This window comes from Camelus bactrianus, chromosome 23 (assembly GCF_048773025.1).
Source record: "Camelus bactrianus isolate YW-2024 breed Bactrian camel chromosome 23, ASM4877302v1, whole genome shotgun sequence".
Classification (NCBI taxonomy): Eukaryota; Metazoa; Chordata; class Mammalia; order Artiodactyla; family Camelidae; genus Camelus; species Camelus bactrianus.
In genome coordinates, this window is record NC_133561.1 from 22,584,862 (window position 1) to 22,604,696 (window position 19,835).

Sequence of the window (19,835 nt, forward strand, 5' to 3'; positions counted from 1 at the left end):
ATAAAAACATAGTTGTACCCAAAAGATGTGTGCTCCTTAATTGCTGAATGGACCTAAACCTAACAGTCACAGACTATAGGGAAGACTGGGGTCACTAACCTTATCTTTCATGTTTCCACGTTAACTTCAGTGGCTTATTTGAATCACATGAACACGTTCAGTTTTCATTAGATAAGTACTTCTTCCTGTTTAAAGCACATACCAACATATAACTGCTTTTATTTCAACCATATTTTATAACAAAATCTGATTATCTCATGAAAAATTTACAGACATGTTATTTTAAAAGTATTTTTAAACAATTTCACCCTAATTTAAAAATTATACCATGTGAGTTTTGCAAAATTTTATGATAATAGGCTAAAGCAATTTTTCACTTATAAGGTGACACAGTGACTGCTAAAAATCCAAATGCTTGTACTGGTCAGGCTTACAAGTGAAAGTTAGAATAAGTGGAGTGGTATTTATATGATATGAGCTTAAAGTTTTGTTTAAAACGGACCATCTTCCTATTTATCTGGGAACAGAAAAAAGTTTCTATTGATTCCATTAACTGCTCCTTTATGAGGAGGATTTTTGAAGCTGAAAATGAACACAGGCATCCTGGTTAAATTTAAGCGTATTCAGTGTAGAGCTGCCATTTCCTCCACAGTCACATGCTGCCACATGGAACACAAAGGGCAGGTCAGAGCCTCCTTTTCTCCTTTGCGTTATGTCTGTATGAATATGAGAAGTATTAATTTGTCTTCTGTGGTGTCTGGAAAGGGTAGATGTCTGTCACTCATTAGTCCATGTCACCAGAGAGAATTTTGCAATAAAAAAGGAAATACTTCTCAAGATGATTGATGGAGTAAGTCCCTAATGACCAGAATTACTTCACTAAGTATGAAATTATCATAACCATATGCTCATTACATCATCATAACTCTTTTTTAACATGTGCCAGGTGACATAGGTATTAGCAAGCTTTTTTCCCATCAGTAAAATGAAAGTTATCTATCTTAGTTGAAATTTCTAATAGATTTTGAGTATCTAGAAATGTCTCAAATTTCAGAAGAATCAAATAACATAAGTATTATTTCTTAGTAGGATACATAACCTAAATATAATATTACAAGCATGAGAATTATGATCAAGTTTCACTTGTAAATATCTAGATAATACATTTGTATATATGTGTTTTAAATACTATAGTACTTATTTTATCACTCTTTGTCACACTTTACCATAAAATGGAATATAAATAATAGCAAAAATTGCATGGTGGCTGCCACATACCAGAAATTGTTTAAGTCTTTTATGTATATTTAGCTACTCCACAGTTACCCTGTAATTTAGATACTATTATTTATCCCCCTTAGGTAAAGACCAGATACCATGGATTATTTAACCATTTCGAGTCCTAGTTGCTTTATCTGTAAAATGGCAGTAGCACTTCGTAGGGTTATTGAGGAAAATAAATGATGGGTCTAGAGTTAGGTACTTGGCACATAGGCACTCAGTAACTTTTACCCACTTTCCTCTTTCAATGAACTGACTACTAGAAAGAGGTCTAGTCCCTAACTGTAGATAATATCTTTTGGTATACAGTATTCTCTGAGATCTTTGAGGTCATAAAGTATCTGAAATTTAGCAGATACTAAATAAATGTCTGTTTTGTGAAAGAATGAAAACAGAAATTTGCCCAAGTACTCTAAGTATACCAGTGGTGAAAAATATTTTAAATTATTGCTTACGTAATTCAAATTATTACCATTATCTGATTAATTTGTTGATGGTAATTAAATCCCCCTTGAAGAGAAAGGCCTTAGGTCTTTTCTTTGAGAGTTTCCTACCGGAGACATAATAGCGGCAAATCAGACCCCACTGACCACTACTAGGAAGTATGCTTCCTGCCTGTGAAGATGACACTGGAGATTTTCAAGAGTTAGGTGAGATTTCTCTTCCTTGGTCTTTGCAGACAGAGCAATGGCTATTTTCATGTCCTCCTATAATTCACTTTGCCAACCTTTGCATTGATAGTATGTTAAGACACCTAAATCTTAAAGTAGTAGTTTTTATTCTTAGTATCCTAATCTATGTTTGACTTTTAAAAATCATTGACGAGGCATTATAAAAACTTACATATTTTGCTTTTGTTATGATTGAATGAATTAATGCTTTATTCCCTATCGGAGTGCCACGTCCCATTGCTTTGGCTCGTGAATACTTCGTTGTTATTTATAATGGTGGTGCTGATGATTGACAGTAGTGATGTTGATGATAATGGTGCTGAAAGGAGATTGAAAACCAACTAAGAATGGATTGCTTCTCCCCAAAGCCTAGAAGTGGAGTCTGGACTTCAAAAGAATTGAACAATGGTTCTTAAATTCCTTATTCTTGCTCCATTAAAACTACTTTTTTAAAATAAGAGGAATTTTTTTCTAGGAATTGAAAAAAAAAATCTAACCGTTGAAATAATTATAGTGAGGTCTATTGCATCCTTATTTAACCTAAACAAGTAAAGATGGAATCATTCTGATCATCTTTATTCAACTGTTTTTGGTAGAAATCCAATTCTGCTTCCCTGTGTTTGTTCATATCCTTTCTGATTTTCTTATCGTCGGCAGAAATATTCTTTCCAGGCCAGTGGTAAATTTCTCACCTTCTGTGGGATGATGTCATCCCATTTGTATGTTGCACGCAGACTTATTTCATGACCCTAAGCAGCACCCTATATCCAGGCTTTATTTGAAAAACGACCTCTTAGCTCTCTACATCCTGGTTTGGGTAACTGACATTTATTTTCGCTTTGATATCTGAACTACAGAGCTTACCAGTGGGATTCTTGCTGGGAGAGATGCCAGGCCAGTTCTGGCAGCCTCCATTGGAAGGCATCATGTTTAGACAGAAATCCTAAGAGCTCCTGAATCTTTGCAGCAATCCTATGTTAAAATGAGGTAGAGAGGAGAAACCTTTTATTTTAAAAAGGTGAGACTGAGTAAATGTGGGCATTCAATAAATACCAAAGAAAAACATGTTCATTTTCCCCCCTCTTTCCCTGAAGATTGTCAGCAACACCCCCACTGCATGTGTAGTTCTCCAGCATTTCAGAGTTGATGGACTCCAGATGGAATCACAGTTTGAACTTACTGGCCATGGCTAGTTGCCCTTGACCTCACACATTTCTCTAGCTGTATGTTCACCAAGAATAATCCATGGAATAATGAGGCTATCAACCAAGTCCGCTGGCCGGAAAAAAAGCCCTTTAAACATTAACTTCAAAGACAAAGATTATTTGAAAAACACAGTGTAAACAGGAAATTGAAAAGGGGGCGATTATAAGCTGCTAGCAGTTAGGCACGAATTAGGTTTGTTCTGTGTTGTAGCTGCCCAGTCCAGTGGTACCACTTCTGTCTCTTTCAGATGTATGAGGGTTCCTCAGACTAGTTTTTCTTGGTGGAACTAAGCCACAATTTGCAGACCAACTTATAATAAAGATCCATCATAAATATATCCAGATCTAACTGACTAATTGAATTCGCAATTTCATTTATAGTAGAAACCCATTTAAATGGAAAGCTGATACCATGTCTGTTTTGGCTCTTCACTGTATCCCTGCAAAGTTAGCCCAGAGCCTGGAACCTAAACATTCAAAAAGCACATGTTGTTGAATTAATTAATTTATTTTTATTTATACTCATGACATCTATTTCAAACATTATGGACATGATTTTACTTTTATTTATCTTATTTAATGGGGGATATTTACACTAAGCAAGTTATTTAAACTACCAGTTATAAAATAAATAAGTCACAGGGATATAATATACAGCAAAGGGAATATACTCAATATTATAATAACTTGTATGGTGCCTAATGTATAAAAATCTCTAATTACGGAATTTGATATATAGTATTATGAGCCAATTATAATTATACATCAATAAAATTTTAAAAATGAGATTTTAAGAATAAAGAAAATTATTAAATATTTCTTTGATGATACCTTCTTTGAAGACTAATTCTTACTGTCTAGTAGTATAGATGTAGAACATATAATTGATTAGACCAGATATATGAACATCTGAGTTACCCCACAGAATTCTTGTATTATTTTTGACAATAAATTTCTGATTTAATATTTCACTTTTAAAAGTCTTTTTTTTGCCATAGTCATGGAGTATAATAAGTACTTTGAGTAATTGATATTTTCTATTTAGTTAAGGTCCTGGGAATCCATGGGCATGAGGCAAATGATTAGTATAGCAGGATGTTGAGAGGCTGGCAGGCATAAAACTTCTCAGAGCCAAGTTACATTTTAGGAATGACCTGTATTCCATCAACAGTTTTAAGTGTGTGTTATTTACAGTCACTGTAATGACGTGAAAGGAATGTTAGACACTGTGAGATATACTGGAGTATGGAATGATATGAAAGACATGGCCTCAACCTCAACAGATTTATAATCTAATAAATAAAAAGGGAAAGAGCAATTCAAACAAAGGCAGCAGTCAGGATGAGGTTAGCTCCAAACCTATGTTCACTGTTTAGAAAGAGGCAAAAAGCCCTATCTAGAGAGTTTTCCTGAAAACAGGTTTATGTTGAAGCTCTAGATGAGCAGACGGAAGCCAGGGGCCTGCTGGTGTGTGCAAAGTAGCAAGTGGTCCCATGGTAACCAGTAGAGACTAGAAACACTACATTGGGGTCAGATTTATTTTACTCTCAAAGACAATGTACGTCCTGTGCTTTCAGTACTTTTGGTTTCTCTTCACTGTTCGAGCCAGATCCCTGATGGGGGTCATCCGTAGAGCAACTTCCCAGCCAGAGCCCAGGCAGGGAGCCTGAGGCTGGTGCCATCTGGGCACCATTATCAACCAGCAGTGCAGCAGGACTGTGATGGCCAATGTGGGCTAGAGCATGGTCAGGGAGAACCTCAAAGTGTGGATCTACCCCGAGGGCACGTGGAATGAAAATAGGGAACTGCCACCTTTCAAGAACAGTACCTTCTACTTGATGATCTAAGTCCAGTTTCTCCTCAGCTGTGTGTTGTACTCCACCTTCTACTCCTTCTACAACCCCAAGGGGAAGCTCTTTGCCTCAGGAAGGGTCAAGGTGGAGGTGCTGGATGTCATCCTCACCAGCAGCCTCCCTGTGGCTGATGTCTCTCAGCTTCTGGACTCTTGCTGCCAGTCCATGAGGACCACGTTCTTCCACATGTCCAAGGCACCTCCGAAAAACAGAACAACTGCAGGGCCTGGTGCCCAGCCAGCCCAGTAGCCAAGGCCATGGATGGGGCAAGAGCTGGGGACAGAATGGGCAGGAGGCAGTTCCTGGCTAGAGAATGGACAGAGGGGCCCCCACCCACCTGCCAAATATCACTGTGTTCTTCTCCCATCTCATCCCTCCTTTACATTTGGGTCCTAGAAGGTGGAAGCCTCTTTCTGACATTGGCTCAAACCCAGGTCCCTTGATGTCCCCTCAAAGGAAAAGTGTGCTAGACCCCCACCAAGCTCCCAAGGAAAGGCCTCACCCATCCACATGCTCCAAGATCTGAGAGTAGGAGCAGGCCTGGGGCTCCCGATGGACTGACAGGGCTGGGCTGAGCTGCGAGGCCTCTGGACCGACGGCCAGAGATGAGGCCCTCTGCTGTCGTGCCTGGGCTGTGAGATGCAGAGGCAGGCTTTGGGGTCCCAGCCATAGTCTGTGTTGGTCTTTCAGGAAGAAGAGGGGCTCTGTGGAGTGGGATGGGGGGTGCCCAGGTCTTGTACTACCTGGGCTGCAGGGAGCCTGAAATCAGGGTCTTCTGCTCCTGCCGACCTTGGGGAGCAAGTCTGCTGAGTCTGCATCATTACTGTTTATGAATGAGCTCTTGGAAGTGCCAAATAAATAACTAAATGGATACAACTGAAAAAATAAAGGTGTGATAGTGAGAAGCCTGCAAATCTGCCAACAGAGGGAGCTCTTAAAATCGCTGACATTTCACTATATGTGTTTTTTTTATTTGCAGAACCTCCCAAAGTCACTGTGATGCCCAAGAATCAGTCTTTTACAGGAGGATCTGAGGTCTCCATCATGTGTGCTGCAACAGGTTATCCCAAACCAAAGATCGCCTGGACCATGAATGATACATTTATCATGGGTTCACACAGGTACTGGGTTTGTATCATGTTCTTTGTTTTTACTGAGTGAGAAAAGTTGGTGAAATTTCTGAACAAAGTAATCTGACCAAATCCCTAAGGTTTGGGCCAGGAAATGTCAATAAAATGACAAATGATGAATGTGTAGAGTCTGAGGTTCTTAAGTCTGGAATTCAAGAGCTGAGAATAAGTGCTTCTCAAAAAAAAATTTTTTTTTGCAAACATAACACCCTAACAATTGGTTTACCATGAATAATTGAAATGGGGATGATAAACTTCCTGGGGGTAAAGTAATGTGTCTTTTTGATCCATCTTGTGAAGGCTTGGTCCTGGGACTGACAGAAGAGAGAGGGAGAGACAAAAGGACCGAGCAGTAGCACTGATTAAAGTGTGGGCAGACATTCTTTATAACTCCTGTTCACTGTTTGCCGTGTTACACTGAGAGGCATTTTATTCTGCTGGATGCTTTTAAAAGACAGTGAATCGTTTTCCTGCTCAAAGAGAGTAATGAACACATGGGGCATAAACAATGAAGTTTCCAGCCATTGGGCTTCCATTACTCTGGGTTTGGCATGAGGACGAGGGCCGGGGTGTGAGGCAGGTTCTATTCCTGATGGCTTCACAGGCTCCCTTGTGACTTGTGACATGAAGAATTGCATCTCTCAGGTTTTCATTTTGAGGGGCCGTTTAGCCTAGGAGTTTACACTGGGTTGCCTGGGTGCAGATTCCACTTCATCCCTTTCCTAGCCCTGACTCGAGGCAAGTTGTATAACCTCTTGGCTCATCTGTAAAACAGGGAGAATGACTGTATCTAACTCATTGGGTTGTTAGGAAGATTTAAAACATTAATAAACGTAAAGCTATTAGAGCAGGCCTGGCACGTGGCAGGTACTGGGTTTGTGGGATCTATTATCATTGATGCTGCTGCTTTTGCTATTACTGTTATTATTATTATTATAAAATTTCTGCTTATAAAATAATGATGTTAATCATTTCTGCAATCAGTACCAAAAATGTAACTCTAAAACATTTAAAAGCATTTGAAAGGAAGATTATTTAGTTCCTTGATATTATCATTAGGGTATTTTCAATTTTATTTCCTTTTTGTCTGCAGATATAGGATGACCTCAGAAGGTAACTTACTTATCAAAAATGCTGTTCCCAAAGATGCAGGGATCTATGGTTGCCTGGCAAGTAACTCAGCTGGAACAGATAAACAGACTTCTACCCTCAGATACATTGGCAAGTATAATCAGTCTAAAAGGCAGTTCAAATACGATGAATATCATAACAAGCAACGTCAAAGTCCTTTTCTGAAAAATTAATATTAGGAATGAGTTATAACCAGTCATATAATTTATTATTCATTTCACACATTGGTTAAAGCAAACACTGCAATTAAGTTTAAAAGTTCAAGGAGTGAATAGCTTCATTAGTTAATAGAAATCAAGGAAGCTTCCAGATTATGAAAGAGTTGCAGATTTTGTCCACAGAATTCTGTCCTCCCATGGTTTGTCTCTTTGAAATATTTCACTTACAAATTAATAAATTCTGTATTCTTTCTAGTTGACCTCAACCTGCATTTTATATTTTCCACTTATATTCAAAACTGTTTATGACATTTCTGTTATAGTATCTATAATATTTCTGTCATTTGGCTTGTCTGGACATTATTTTTGCTCTTAATCTTCCGTTTTTCCCCTCCAAACTCAAAGATGTACTTCATGGCAACTATTCTGTAGCATAATATAATATTCTATACTATAGCAGAATATAATATATTCTAACATATATATTTATAATTACATATTCTAATATGGAATATGGAATAGAATATTTTAATTTGGTCTTTTTTAGACAAGAAAAGGACAAGGGCATTGCATGCTTGATGTCAGACTGTAAATTGTGAATAATTAACGACTAGCAATCCACCCTTTCACTTACTCTTATTCATCATCATTCATAGTAAGGTAGTAAAATTGGTAGTGGAGAGGAAGGAATATAAAAGGGCCACAATAAAGGTTGAGAACTGTATTGGTGTGTACAGATGAGGGAAGTAACAAAAGTGTCATGAACACTGAATCTAAAAGTTGGAGAGAAGTGGTCTCATTTATAGAAATGAGGAAGGCACATGGCAAATATGTTTAGAAGGGAAGACAGGCTCAGATTTAGACATAATTAAAAATATTCACAGAACACCCCTGTGGAGGGGGAACAGACAGTTGGAATTGTAGAAAGGGGGCTGAAACAGATTCTGCGTTGCAGAAATGAATTTTGGTACATTCACAAAGAAGCCAAACTATTCTACCCGCTTATTTAACTAATTAATCACCCAGAGTATGTAAATTCTGTGCTAGAGGTCGTGGAGTATAAAATTTAAAAATGTATGTTATACTGTCCTTACTCTTCAAGAGCTTGAATAATGGGTGTGGATATACATAAAGAAGTATGAGAAGGCAGACAAAGAAGCCTGGAAGGTTGAAAGAGGGAGAGATTAATTCTGACTGGGGAATTTGCAAAGATTTCTCAAAGGAGACAGGATTTAAGCTCAGTCTGGAAGAATGAGTGGGATTTGAAGAGTTGCGGCAATGGGCATTTCAGGCAGAGGAAACAACGTGAGCAAAAGCAGGAAGGATGGAGAAAACAGGGCATGTTAGGACTGCCAGCATGGTTCCGTAACTTGTGATAAATAAGGAAGTGTAATGGAGGGTGAAGTTCAAGAGGGAGCCTTGCACTGGTTTATGGGTTTTGAAAGCCAAACTAGAGAATTATGAAATGGAATCACTGAAAATTTTCTCACCAAGGAGTAACCTGATCTCTGAGAAGTTAACTCTTGGCTTTGTTTAAAACTACCTCAATAGACATTAGGAAGTACTAAGAAGTTTAGTTGGGAAAAAATGTGAGTGAACTAAAGTGTTAGGCAAAGAGGTGAATCAAACAGAGTTAAGGAAAGAAACTTAGAGAATGTCTACATTCAGCATCAAAGGGAAAAACAGAGTCAAAAGCTGGAGTCTCTACTTTTTATAGATGCAAATTTTAGCCTTAGACTACAACTCTCCCTCTGTACATAGACATGAATATCTTTAAAGTCACAATTTGTTAACATATTTCACCAGCAATTATGTTCCCCTCAAGTCTTAATTTACCCAAGACAGTATCAACATCATAGCTCTTTTGATTATATTTTTATTACTGTTGTCCTCTGTTTCTTTCAGTTGCTTCTATGAGATGTGTTCAGCTTTCCAAGATTTTTCCTTCCTTATACACCTTTTTTTTTTTTTTCCTTTCATAAAAACCTTTCAATTAGTTTCCTAAATTTTTGGACTCTATTTCATCAGAATTGTTTTTGCCTAATGTCCTTTTGGCCTTAGTAGATGATCTTTTTGTCTCATACATCTGTGTACAGATACATTGTAAGAGTTTCTTTCTGTTTATAAGCATATAAATAGTAGTTTTTTTAATTGGTTCATTTAGTAAACATAAACAAGGTGCATGTAGCATTGTGCTGTATGTCAGCCATCTGCCTGTTCGTTGTTTTCAGAAGCCCCAAAGTTGATCGTAGTTCAGAGCGAGCTGTTGGTTGCCCTTGGGGATACAACGGTCATGGAATGTAAAACCTCTGGAGTTCCTCCACCTCAAGTTAAATGGTTCAAAGGTACATTTCTTAAGTGTGTTCATGTCTAGTTCGCTTAGTTGTGTTTTCTCTTTCAGATAAAAATGATTTGTTAAAAATTTGTTGTGTTGTGTGACTTAGCAGCCTCAATAAAATGTGTTTATGGTCTCACTAGAGACGATAGTTCAAAACTCTGAACTCTGAATTTCAGCGTTTGACATCTGGTATGGATTACAGGACTGTGAAAATCAAAGCAGGAAAAGTTCGCCTTTGCTAATCCAGCTGAACGTTGTCTTTGTTAGTTTAGGATTGTTTCCTGTAGAAAATTGTCCAAGAATACTCAGTTCATGTTTAAAATAGCTTCACTGATTTCACTTTACTTTTCTTAGAGATAATGGCTCTCACAATTAGAAAGTTTTCTAGATTCTCCAGGACATTTCCTATAAAGTGCCCAAATAAAGACACATGGGCACTGACAGTTGAATGACATCTGTTATTGAAAGACAAGTGTATTTGGGGCTCAGCTTCATCATGCGTGGTAGGTGTTTGCATGAAGTACAGAAGTTATCTGCCTGTCTCTGTGGTACAAAGATTCTGCCTCCATGAGTCTGTAATAAAGAACAGTGATGTGCTGCTTCTCCTTGGTGAGAATGCCGCTGGGTCCTGGTCCGGGCTCAGAGGCTGACAGCAGGTATTTGTGTAAAATGACCTGCTTCTGTTTCTCTCTCAGCTCTTCCCTTCTATGAGAAAGAAAACTTCGCAAATAGCCTAACAAGAGGTTGCTAGGATTATGGAGATGCTGTTTGCAAAATACTCTCTAATCTTCAGATGAAAAATGCTAAATAGTACAAAGCACTATTGTTATGATTCTGTTTGTTAAATCACAGACATTCCCATAGCAACGGGTTGATGTCATAATCACAAAATCGTGAATTCAGCTGGGGTTCAAACTCTTGGGGAACATGAGGTGAAAAAGAAAGGCTCTATGTAGAAAACACATACTTTTAAATGACACAAATCAAAAACAGGGAGGGAAACCAGGAGATAATGTCATTTTCATAATTTTCCATGTGAAATGATTTCTAGTCATCACGTTTTTTCTCTGATAAGAAAGCATTTCTGGATTTGTTTCTTAAATAGGTTTTGGTTGTATTTCAGTCAACATAAACTAATTTTTCCTACTTAAAACATTTAAATCTTTGAATTGTAAATGAAATAGATAGGAGTTACAAATGCACATCATAATTAAGCAAATCCAGAACAAAAAGGTGTTATAGATGCAGTATTTCTTTTTTTAGATGTCAGTCAGTCCATCACTGGAGTTCATTGGGCCCAGTAAATAATATCCCATTTCTCTGGCTGAGTTATGAACCAGCAGAGCTAGAATGTGGTCATTAAACGCTGACAGGCCATGTTGGGGGATCTGCTCCGATGTTCAACAACAATCTGCAGAGCTGCCCTGAGCCCCAGGGTCGGGCCCGCTTACTCTCCCAGTCCCAGGCAGGCGATTTACTCCATCAGCAGAGACTGGATCATAAAGAGCAAAACTAGGGGACCAACTCTTCTACATGCAGGGTGGCTCCAGAAAGAAAGGGGAAGGAGGCAGCTGACCTGCCTTCCCCACCTCTGCTGGGGATGAGACACCGAGCAGGTTAGGAAAATCCTACCTTGTGAAAACCATAGGGATGAAGAAGAGTTCTTTCCCTCCCAAGAATAACTTTTCCTTCATACCCTTTCTTTCAGGCAGTTCTGGTTGAATAAAGAAAGTGGTTGTTTATTTTTAAATTTATGATAGTGGGAACACATAAGCTCACCCTCTTAACAAATTTTTAAGTATACAGCACAGTATTGGTAACTCTGGACACTGCTGTACGGCAGTCTCTAGAACTTACTCATTTTGTGTAATTGAAACTTGATGCCTATTGAACAACTCCCCATGTCCCCTGCCCGGCAGCCCCTGGCAACCACCATTTATTAATAAAGGATATTCCATTCAGATCATCCGAGAAAAGGAATTCCGTTAAGTACAGAGGCCCGCCACAATTTTCGATTTTTAATTTTTAGAAATGAGCAACATAAAGTGGGTTCAAAGAAGAATCAAGGACACTATTACAATGTTATATAAAGGATATTTCTGGTAAAGTATTAAAGAAATTGGATTTATTTCTTTAGATTGATGGTAGTTAAAGGGTCATGGGGAATCCCTGGGGGTTCCCCACAATTCTGGGAATCTATGAGATCAAAATTATTTGCCTAATAATACCAAGATGTTATTTGTCTTTTTACACTCATGGTCTCATGACTGTATAGGGGAGTTTTTGGAGGCTGTCTGACCTGTGGTATCCAACAGAGTGAACGCAGAAACAAATATAAGCACTCAGCTGTCTTCTGTTAAGCTAGACATTCTAGAAATTGGCAAAAATGTGAAACAATGCCAGTTTTCTCACTAATTTTTTCTTGTTTGGGGAAATAAATTATTTCATAAAATATGTTTATTATATTAAAATGTCATGAGTTTGTTATTGTAAAATAAATACATAATATTTTAACTTTTTATAGTTTAATTTCTAAAATGCTAAATACAAATAAATAAATCCTCATAAAGTCTCTGATAAGTCCCCAGTAGTGTTTAAAGAGTGTGAAAGGGTCTTGAGACATTTTGGAGAACCACTTAATAACTAATAACCATCAGCAATTTACAGGGTCTTATGCCATGAGTGATGGTCTCTCTGCCGGTCCTTAGATCACAGAGCCAGAGTTGAATTGAACCACAGCAGAAGGAGAACCCTCCTCAATGGAAATGATTGTTAAATCCCAGAATAGATTGTCAGGGAAGTTTATATATTTTATTATGTATGTGTAACATTTTTCTAATCTTATCTAATATTAAAACTAAATACTCCCTACTTCATTTTCCTCTCAAAGTTTTGTATTTCTCTATGGCTTCTCAATAATTTCATTACTAACTGTCCAGTAGAAACCAAGAAAGGAGAGATAATCTAAATGTGATCAAAACTCAAACTTGATACAACCAGTGTTTTCCAATTGATGTTTTGTTTCATCACTGCTGTTCTTTAAACATTTTTATTTTGAAAAAAGCTACTGGCAAAAAGGATCTTCTTTTCATTCTGTTCTGTCCTCTGACATACACAGAAGAAATGAGGGAGAAGTAAATTCCAAAAACCTAAATGCATTTTAGTCCAAACATTTTAATGCCTGATGAGCAGCTCGGTCACATCACATCCTCCCTTAGTGGGAGGAAAGTTTATGTCAACATCATCTGCTTTTATTTATGAAAATTTCCCAGAGGCACACAGACCCAGCTTTAGCTGCTCCTCTCATTCTCGTGTGGTATGCAGTAGCAAGCTTAAAAGGATGATTGAGGTTTTAAATATTGGAATGCTGAAAAATACTTTTGGCACTGACAGTAATGTAATTTTTTGTGTGTTTTTAAATTTATGGCTCCTTTGACCTCTTCTCCTCTCCAGATTATAAAAACAAAAAGAGAATGGTTTGTTTGTTGCCCCAAGTCTGTTGGGTGGTGCTTTATGTAGTGTCCTGGGGAATTTCTAGCTCTGGGGATTTAGCCTGTTAAAAGCTAAGGGAGTTACTTCTACAGTCCTCAGGTCCAGGGCACGTGGCTAGGTTAGTATATGGCATTTTGGAGAGAGCCTCTTCAGACTTGACATCTCAGCATACTGTGAAACCCTAAGAGCACTAGCCCTTACGCCTCTGGAATTTTTTAGGATCCCTACAGAGAATTTGATATCACCCTTTATGAAAAGAAACAAAAAAGATAAGGACACTAAGATGGCACTAAATATCAGTATTTGCTATTTCTTACGATACTCCTCATCCTGGTTAATTTCATTCTTAGAGGAGGAGAAATCCTGGAGGAAGAGAAGCGGAAGGACAGGCTTACCTGACTTACAGGTGTGTTGAGGCATTGCCTGCCTTCAAGTAGAAATGGTTCTCAGGGGACTTGAGGTGCTGCAGGGGCAGGCAGCCCAGATACAGCTGATCTTTCTTGGGTCATTCTACCCTCACACTCAGTGGCTGGTTCCATCCTACACACATTCATCCCCTGCCTGTTTCTTACCCAAAACCTGTAACTCCAATTTACAGAACTTTGATGTGTAATACAGACTTGATAGTGGTATCATGGGAGACTTAAGTAATGACACCCCTCTCTAGCCATCATCAGGGGTTCCTCATCCATTTTTTCTGTTCTCTCAACAAGCTCTTCTGTACCCTCTCTAGCCAGCTGTGGTTCCTTCTTCCCCAGCCATCCTTAGAATCCTCACAAGGTAGCTACTACCTCTCACAGGACAAAACCTAACTGAGAGCCTTCAGCAAACCAGAAACCTGGCCAATTAGCCAAACTAAGAACACCCATAGCCTCCAGAGCATTTCCTGGGTAATTGAAATTCATCCTGCCACAAAGACAGTAGAAAACTTTTCCACCTTCAACTTCTCATTCCCTTCTTCCCTAACACGGCCACAATGACAGCTGCCACTCTTTCCCAGTCCCCTAGCATAGCCTCAGAGTTTGTTCTTATTTAGGTACACACACAATGGGAAATATTAGTATGTAGTTCATTTAGGGTCTGATGTTTGGCTGTAGGTTAGCGCATTGAAATATACAGACTAATAAATCAACTCATCACCATGAAACACTATTCTTCCATTGCATAAACATTGTTTAAGTGCTGCATTGTGCCAGATACTGGTATTTAAAAACTTGACAATCAATTATCTTCAAAAGTTTTGAAATCAAATCAGTAGCCAACGAGGTAAACACTTTAGTGCTTAATGTTCTCCCCTTGTTTTGACTTAGGGGATCTTGAGCTGAGACCCTCAACATTTCTCATTATTGACCCCCTCTTGGGACTTTTGAAGATTCAAGAAACTCAAGATCTGGATGCTGGTGATTATACATGTGTTGCTGTCAATGATGCTGGAAGAGCAACTGGCAGGATAACTCTGGACGTTGGCTGTAAGCATCCTAGCTCTGATAGACAAGTTTGTTTTGAAATTGACCTGGTATTTGGTCATGCTTATAAGTTTGAAACATTTGGCAGAGACATTTGTCAGAATGGCAAGATGAGAGTTAGAATTTCAGATTATGAATGTAATGATGGTAGTCAGCATTGACCAAGTGCTGGGTACCATGCACTGTGCTATCCTCATACCAAACCTGAGAGGAAGCTACAATAATTTTCTCCATTATGTAGGTAAGGAAATGGAAGCTTACAAAGGCTAAGCGACTTGACCAGGGTCCCAGGGCTGTGGGGGCCAGATCCTGGATATTTGAACCCAGGTTGTTGGATTTCAGAGTCTGTAAGCTTGACTGATGTACCACCTGTTGCCAGACATTTCCTATCAGGACTCATCCATTCTGACACCAAATTCCTAAGTATAACATCTGGAGGTCAAAAATTAGACTTTGGCCCTAGACCATAATTTGAAGATGTTGATGACAGCAAAGATAGCAGATTGTGCTTTTCCTTTTTTTTTTTTTTTTAATTCACTAGCAGTGACTCCACTGTGTATAAAATAAAATCCTAACCACAGATAAATGTCATTTGAAATGTGAATGATACAGCTTGTGCATGACAGCTTCAGTGGGATTACTCGGGAAGTTTGGTCCTCCCCTCCTTCTTTGTCTCTCCATCTCATGTTTCTTAAAAAATAAAATTACACCATGTGGTAACGCATGAAATAAAACAGAGCTTGTTTTGTGTGGAAAAGAACCCTGGCAGCTTCATTTTAACAGATATGTCAAATGTTTGCATCACTTAAATTGATAAAGTATGACATTTCGTTAAATTGTATTTTCATTTATGTGATGATTTTCACGCCAAAGCTGGCTTTTGTTTTTTCAACAAAAGTTAGGAACTACAAAGAAAATGCATTTTTTATTTATAATAGAGTAACACAAAACATTTTCTCTCTATTGTCTTAGTTCTTTAAATGAAAATCTTGACCTTCTTAGCTTAGAATTTTGTTTCATATAAACTAAGTTTTTTTTTTTTTCCTCCTGGGATCTTTTATGATCCCCATGCCCCTGAGCTGTATGGTGAACACTGTACATTCTTGGTGATTATGCCCTTGGGGTGGAATCAACAAAGCTGGAAATAGCCACAAAGACCACTGTAGAATGTCGAGCGCACAGCAAGATGTGTTTGAACCATGACTAAACCCTCTGGTTATTAAGAGAAGTGCCTTGGAAGTAAGATTGAAATCTCTGGGTGGAGGGTCTCTGAATCTACCAGCAGAGTGTAAAACATAAGAAATGATTTTAGAAGTTCAAGGCCCAAATGAAGAGGGCTGTTAGAGACAGAGTTCTTGTTTTCAAGAAACATGCAGAGTTTCAGTTCTCAACATGTTCTGGCTCTGCGTTTCCCTCTCTCCTGCACAGATACTTTCCATTTACCCGGTGTTCTTTTGGAGTTGTCTAGCTCTAGAGTTAGTGTGAAGTAGCCCAGCCAAAAAAGGAATGACACCCTCACCCCCTCCAAGACTGTAAACATTCCAAACATCTTACATGTTTCTTTGCTTACTTACTGCCTTCTTGATAATCTTTTTTAGCTTTTGGACTTTCCAAGTTCTCTCTTCTGATTAGTGAAGAACCATATAAGGATTAGAGTTGTCTGTGCTGAAGTGACGTGGGGTAAATTAGGAAACATTCTAGCAGACGTTTTGTATTTATTCCTTATTCCTTGCTGTCAATTTTTTCTTCACTCATATTCAAAATCTTCTTGCTCTATGAACCTCTCTAAAAGAATAGCTTTCATAACTTCTATTCCAGTAGTTGTCCTGGTGGAACTACTTACATAAACTCAATTGTTTGCTTACTGTAACCTTGATCATTATGAACAGTTGCCAGATAACTTAATATTAACACCAGTGCCATTCATGTTTCTCTTAGGCCTTAACTATTTCCTTATTCACCATTAGAATCCTGATCGTTGTAGCTCACAAAATTTGATGAGACTTTTCCGTCCGCATAAAACTATTGTTACACATTCTAGCAGACAAAGTAACCGCCAAGAACCATGAAAATCACAGTCACAGTGATGATTGTGATGATTGTGTTTAGATTTAAAAGCAAACAAGCGAAAAACACACATTTTCCCCAGAATTTATATAGTGGGTAGGAGAATGGGCTCTAGAGAGAGGCTGGGTTTTCTGCCTGACTTTTAATAGTAACTACCTGATAGGTTGGTTGTAAAGGTGAATTGAGACTTGATGACCCACGTGCACTCAGTGTGTCCGTGGTCACTGCTCTTCCTCTGAAATACTTAATGGGACATGTATCAGATGGGGGAACGTTAACTTTACCCAGTGAGTGGTCATTTTGGTTCTTTGAGTTTCGAAAAATAATACAGAAATGCACATACAATGGTGGCACAGCTTTTAAGATTAAGCATTGTGTTTTTAACAGTCACTATTTCAACTTGACTTTTTTGAAGGGGCTTTTTATTTAAAAAGTACGATTTAAGTTCTACTATTAGTGCATAAAATTATTCATTTCAGTTCCAAAACTCTTGGACATAAATTTAAGTAGATTATGACTTAGGAAGAAAACCATGCTTTTATCCATGTCATGTAACCAGTTGCACTTTCAGACTGTTTTTTTGTGGGCCTGTTACTTCACATAAACAATACTAGATTAAAAATAATAACAAAAAGTCTGTTTAATATTAATCTTGAGGCTTAGCTTCTTGTAGTGAGTCTCCTGTTTCCTGTTTCTCATTTTCATGGCTTTAAGTTCTGGACATTTCAGGTCAATGTTCAGGGAATGTTACCAAGACGTTTCATCCTTTTTTAAAAGAGGTAGTGAATTACAGTCATTTGGAAAAGCGGGGGATTGGCTACGTCAGACACAAAGTTGGCAGTGAGTTTATTTGTAGTAGTCCACACCACAGAGGGCAGTGTTTTAGGCTTAGACTGTGTTGTGGTTTGGTAGAACCAAAACCAGGTGCTCAGCCATTTCAGGAAAGAACTTCTCAGTTTGACTAATATAATGCAAGAGTTGCCACAGCGGAGGTAGATTTAATGATCACTAAAGAAACTGGAATAATTTTACGGACTATGTTTTAGAGTGAGATGGTCAATCTGTTGGTAACTTTCATATTTCCCAAATAATGTGTGCACACAGGCAAATCACCTGTGACAGCAAAGCTGTACCTTGCATTAACCCTGTGCAGTCCTCAGGGTGCACACAGATATTTAGGGGATCACAGAGGATTCAGCATAATCCTGACAGACTCTCTGCAGGAGCCAAATTGAAACTAACAGTAGCTATGTTGAATTCCAGAACTATGATTTAATAAATTAACTATATAATATTCCTGATCATTGATAGTTAGTATTTGAGTGATGACCACACGAGAAATGATTGATAAATATTCTCTTTTTTTAACATGAACTAGGACTTATTATTTATCCTCCTTTTGTTCATGGGAACATTTAGACTGGGGGAGGTAAAATAATTTTTCCAGGTTTATAGACTAAGAAATAGTGGAGCTGCTATTGGAAACCACCTGGTGGGCTGTAACTTTCCTAAGCTACTTCTCGAAGCAACTCCTCTATACATGTTCCATGTTTGTACTATAATCACTTCTGCTTCCTTTCCCCCTGGTTTTTTGTTAATCTCTTTACCATCCACCTAGTGTAATTCACTTGGAGTATGAATTGGCCACACTCTGGAATAGGAAGTACTTAAAAGTCTTCTTGGCTTGAGGTAGGAGCTGCTTCCTTTTGAGGTTTGCTTGTCATTGGTGCTGTCTTGGCTGCTTACCTAGTGCCTGCTACTCTCATTTGCCTTGTTTTCTGGGGCCCGTACATACATTCTGTGACCTTATGCTTGTCTTGTGCCTGACGGTGTTCCCAAAGCTTCTTCACCCCAGGTGACTTTTCCCATCTCAGTTGAGCTTTATGGGCACAACTTGACCTTCACTTATCCTTTTTAAATCCAGTTTTTTCTTGGCTTTCTTAGTTCTGAAAATTCTACTTTGTCTCCGTTTTCACTGATGGCTGTGTTCTACTGTGTTACTAAGCTTGGTTTTCTCCCAGATACTTGATCAATCCCAGCCTTCTGCATATCTTTTCTGTTCTTCTGGAATTTATTTTCTGTCCCATCTGCAGTGTCCACCTGTTCATACTCTGAGCCTAACATGACCTGAGACTTTGATTCCTCTATTTTTCAGACAAGCAGCTGGCTCTAGAATAAATGACTAGTATCACTCCAGGGAAAAGTAACCAGGCCTTACACACCTAGGAGAAGCAGTGAGCTGCTTTATAAGCTATTTTTAAAATGTTTTATTTTGCCTATTATTTTTATTCGTCAAATTCACATAATGGATGGATGAAGAGAAATCTAACCCAGATACACTCCTTTTTTTTAAACATTGCTCAATTACAGTATCTAACTTAATTTTATTTTACATAGTATCAATAAACAAACAAGAGGGCTTCTGAAACTGCCATGTTTTTTCAAAAATGCAAGTTCAAATGTACTGGATCAATGTTATTATCATATATACTTATCTTCACACATACACAAAGATACACACATACTGGGTTATTGTTGAAGTGTTTTAATGTTGAGTCAGTCATTCACAAATATCTAGCAATCATGTATAATGCACAAAGTACAAAGTACTATGTTAGTTGCTATAAAAGTTAAAAATACAGTTGCATATAAATTCTCTGGGGAAAGTTAAACATACAGTCTAATAAGAGGATGAATGTACCCATTGCCATGGAGACTGCTACAGAGTGGGTTCTTTGAAACCTCAGAGGGGGAAGAAATATCCATTTAGGAAGGTAAGAGATGGCATTGAGGAAGGGCCTTTTGAACTGCATTAAAGAGTTGTCGCTACTTAACTAGGCAGAGATCAACAGCAGACATCGCATTTGAAGGGGATGGTGGTAACATAGGTGCTGATGTGAGAAAGGTCAGTCCTTGTTTGGAGAAGAGTAAGGAGTTTTGATTGTCCAGAGAATAGGATCTGAGTAGGAAAATAGTGGAAGTTATTATGCAATAATAATGCAACGTTAAAGGAGGTCCGTTAGCCCAGGTTAATAAGGCACCA

General features: G+C 38.2%; 1 protein-coding gene across 5 annotated transcripts in view; it reads left to right on the plus strand.

The window, feature by feature from the left end:
- The window catches only part of HMCN1 (hemicentin 1), a 399,863-nt gene that overhangs the window by 178,446 nt on the left and 201,582 nt on the right, over positions 1-19,835 (plus strand). For 4 of the 5 annotated variants that reach the window (XM_074351803.1, XM_074351799.1, XM_074351801.1 and 1 more), the window contains exons 12-15: positions 5,990-6,131; positions 7,234-7,361; positions 9,661-9,774; positions 14,570-14,728. In XM_074351803.1, the coding sequence (XP_074207904.1) occupies positions 5,990-6,131; positions 7,234-7,361; positions 9,661-9,774; positions 14,570-14,728 (543 nt within the window). Of the gene's footprint in view, positions 1-5,989; positions 6,139-7,233; positions 7,362-9,660; positions 9,775-14,569; positions 14,729-19,835 lie in introns of all 5 variants that reach the window. The other variant, XM_074351802.1, reaches the window with a different exon arrangement.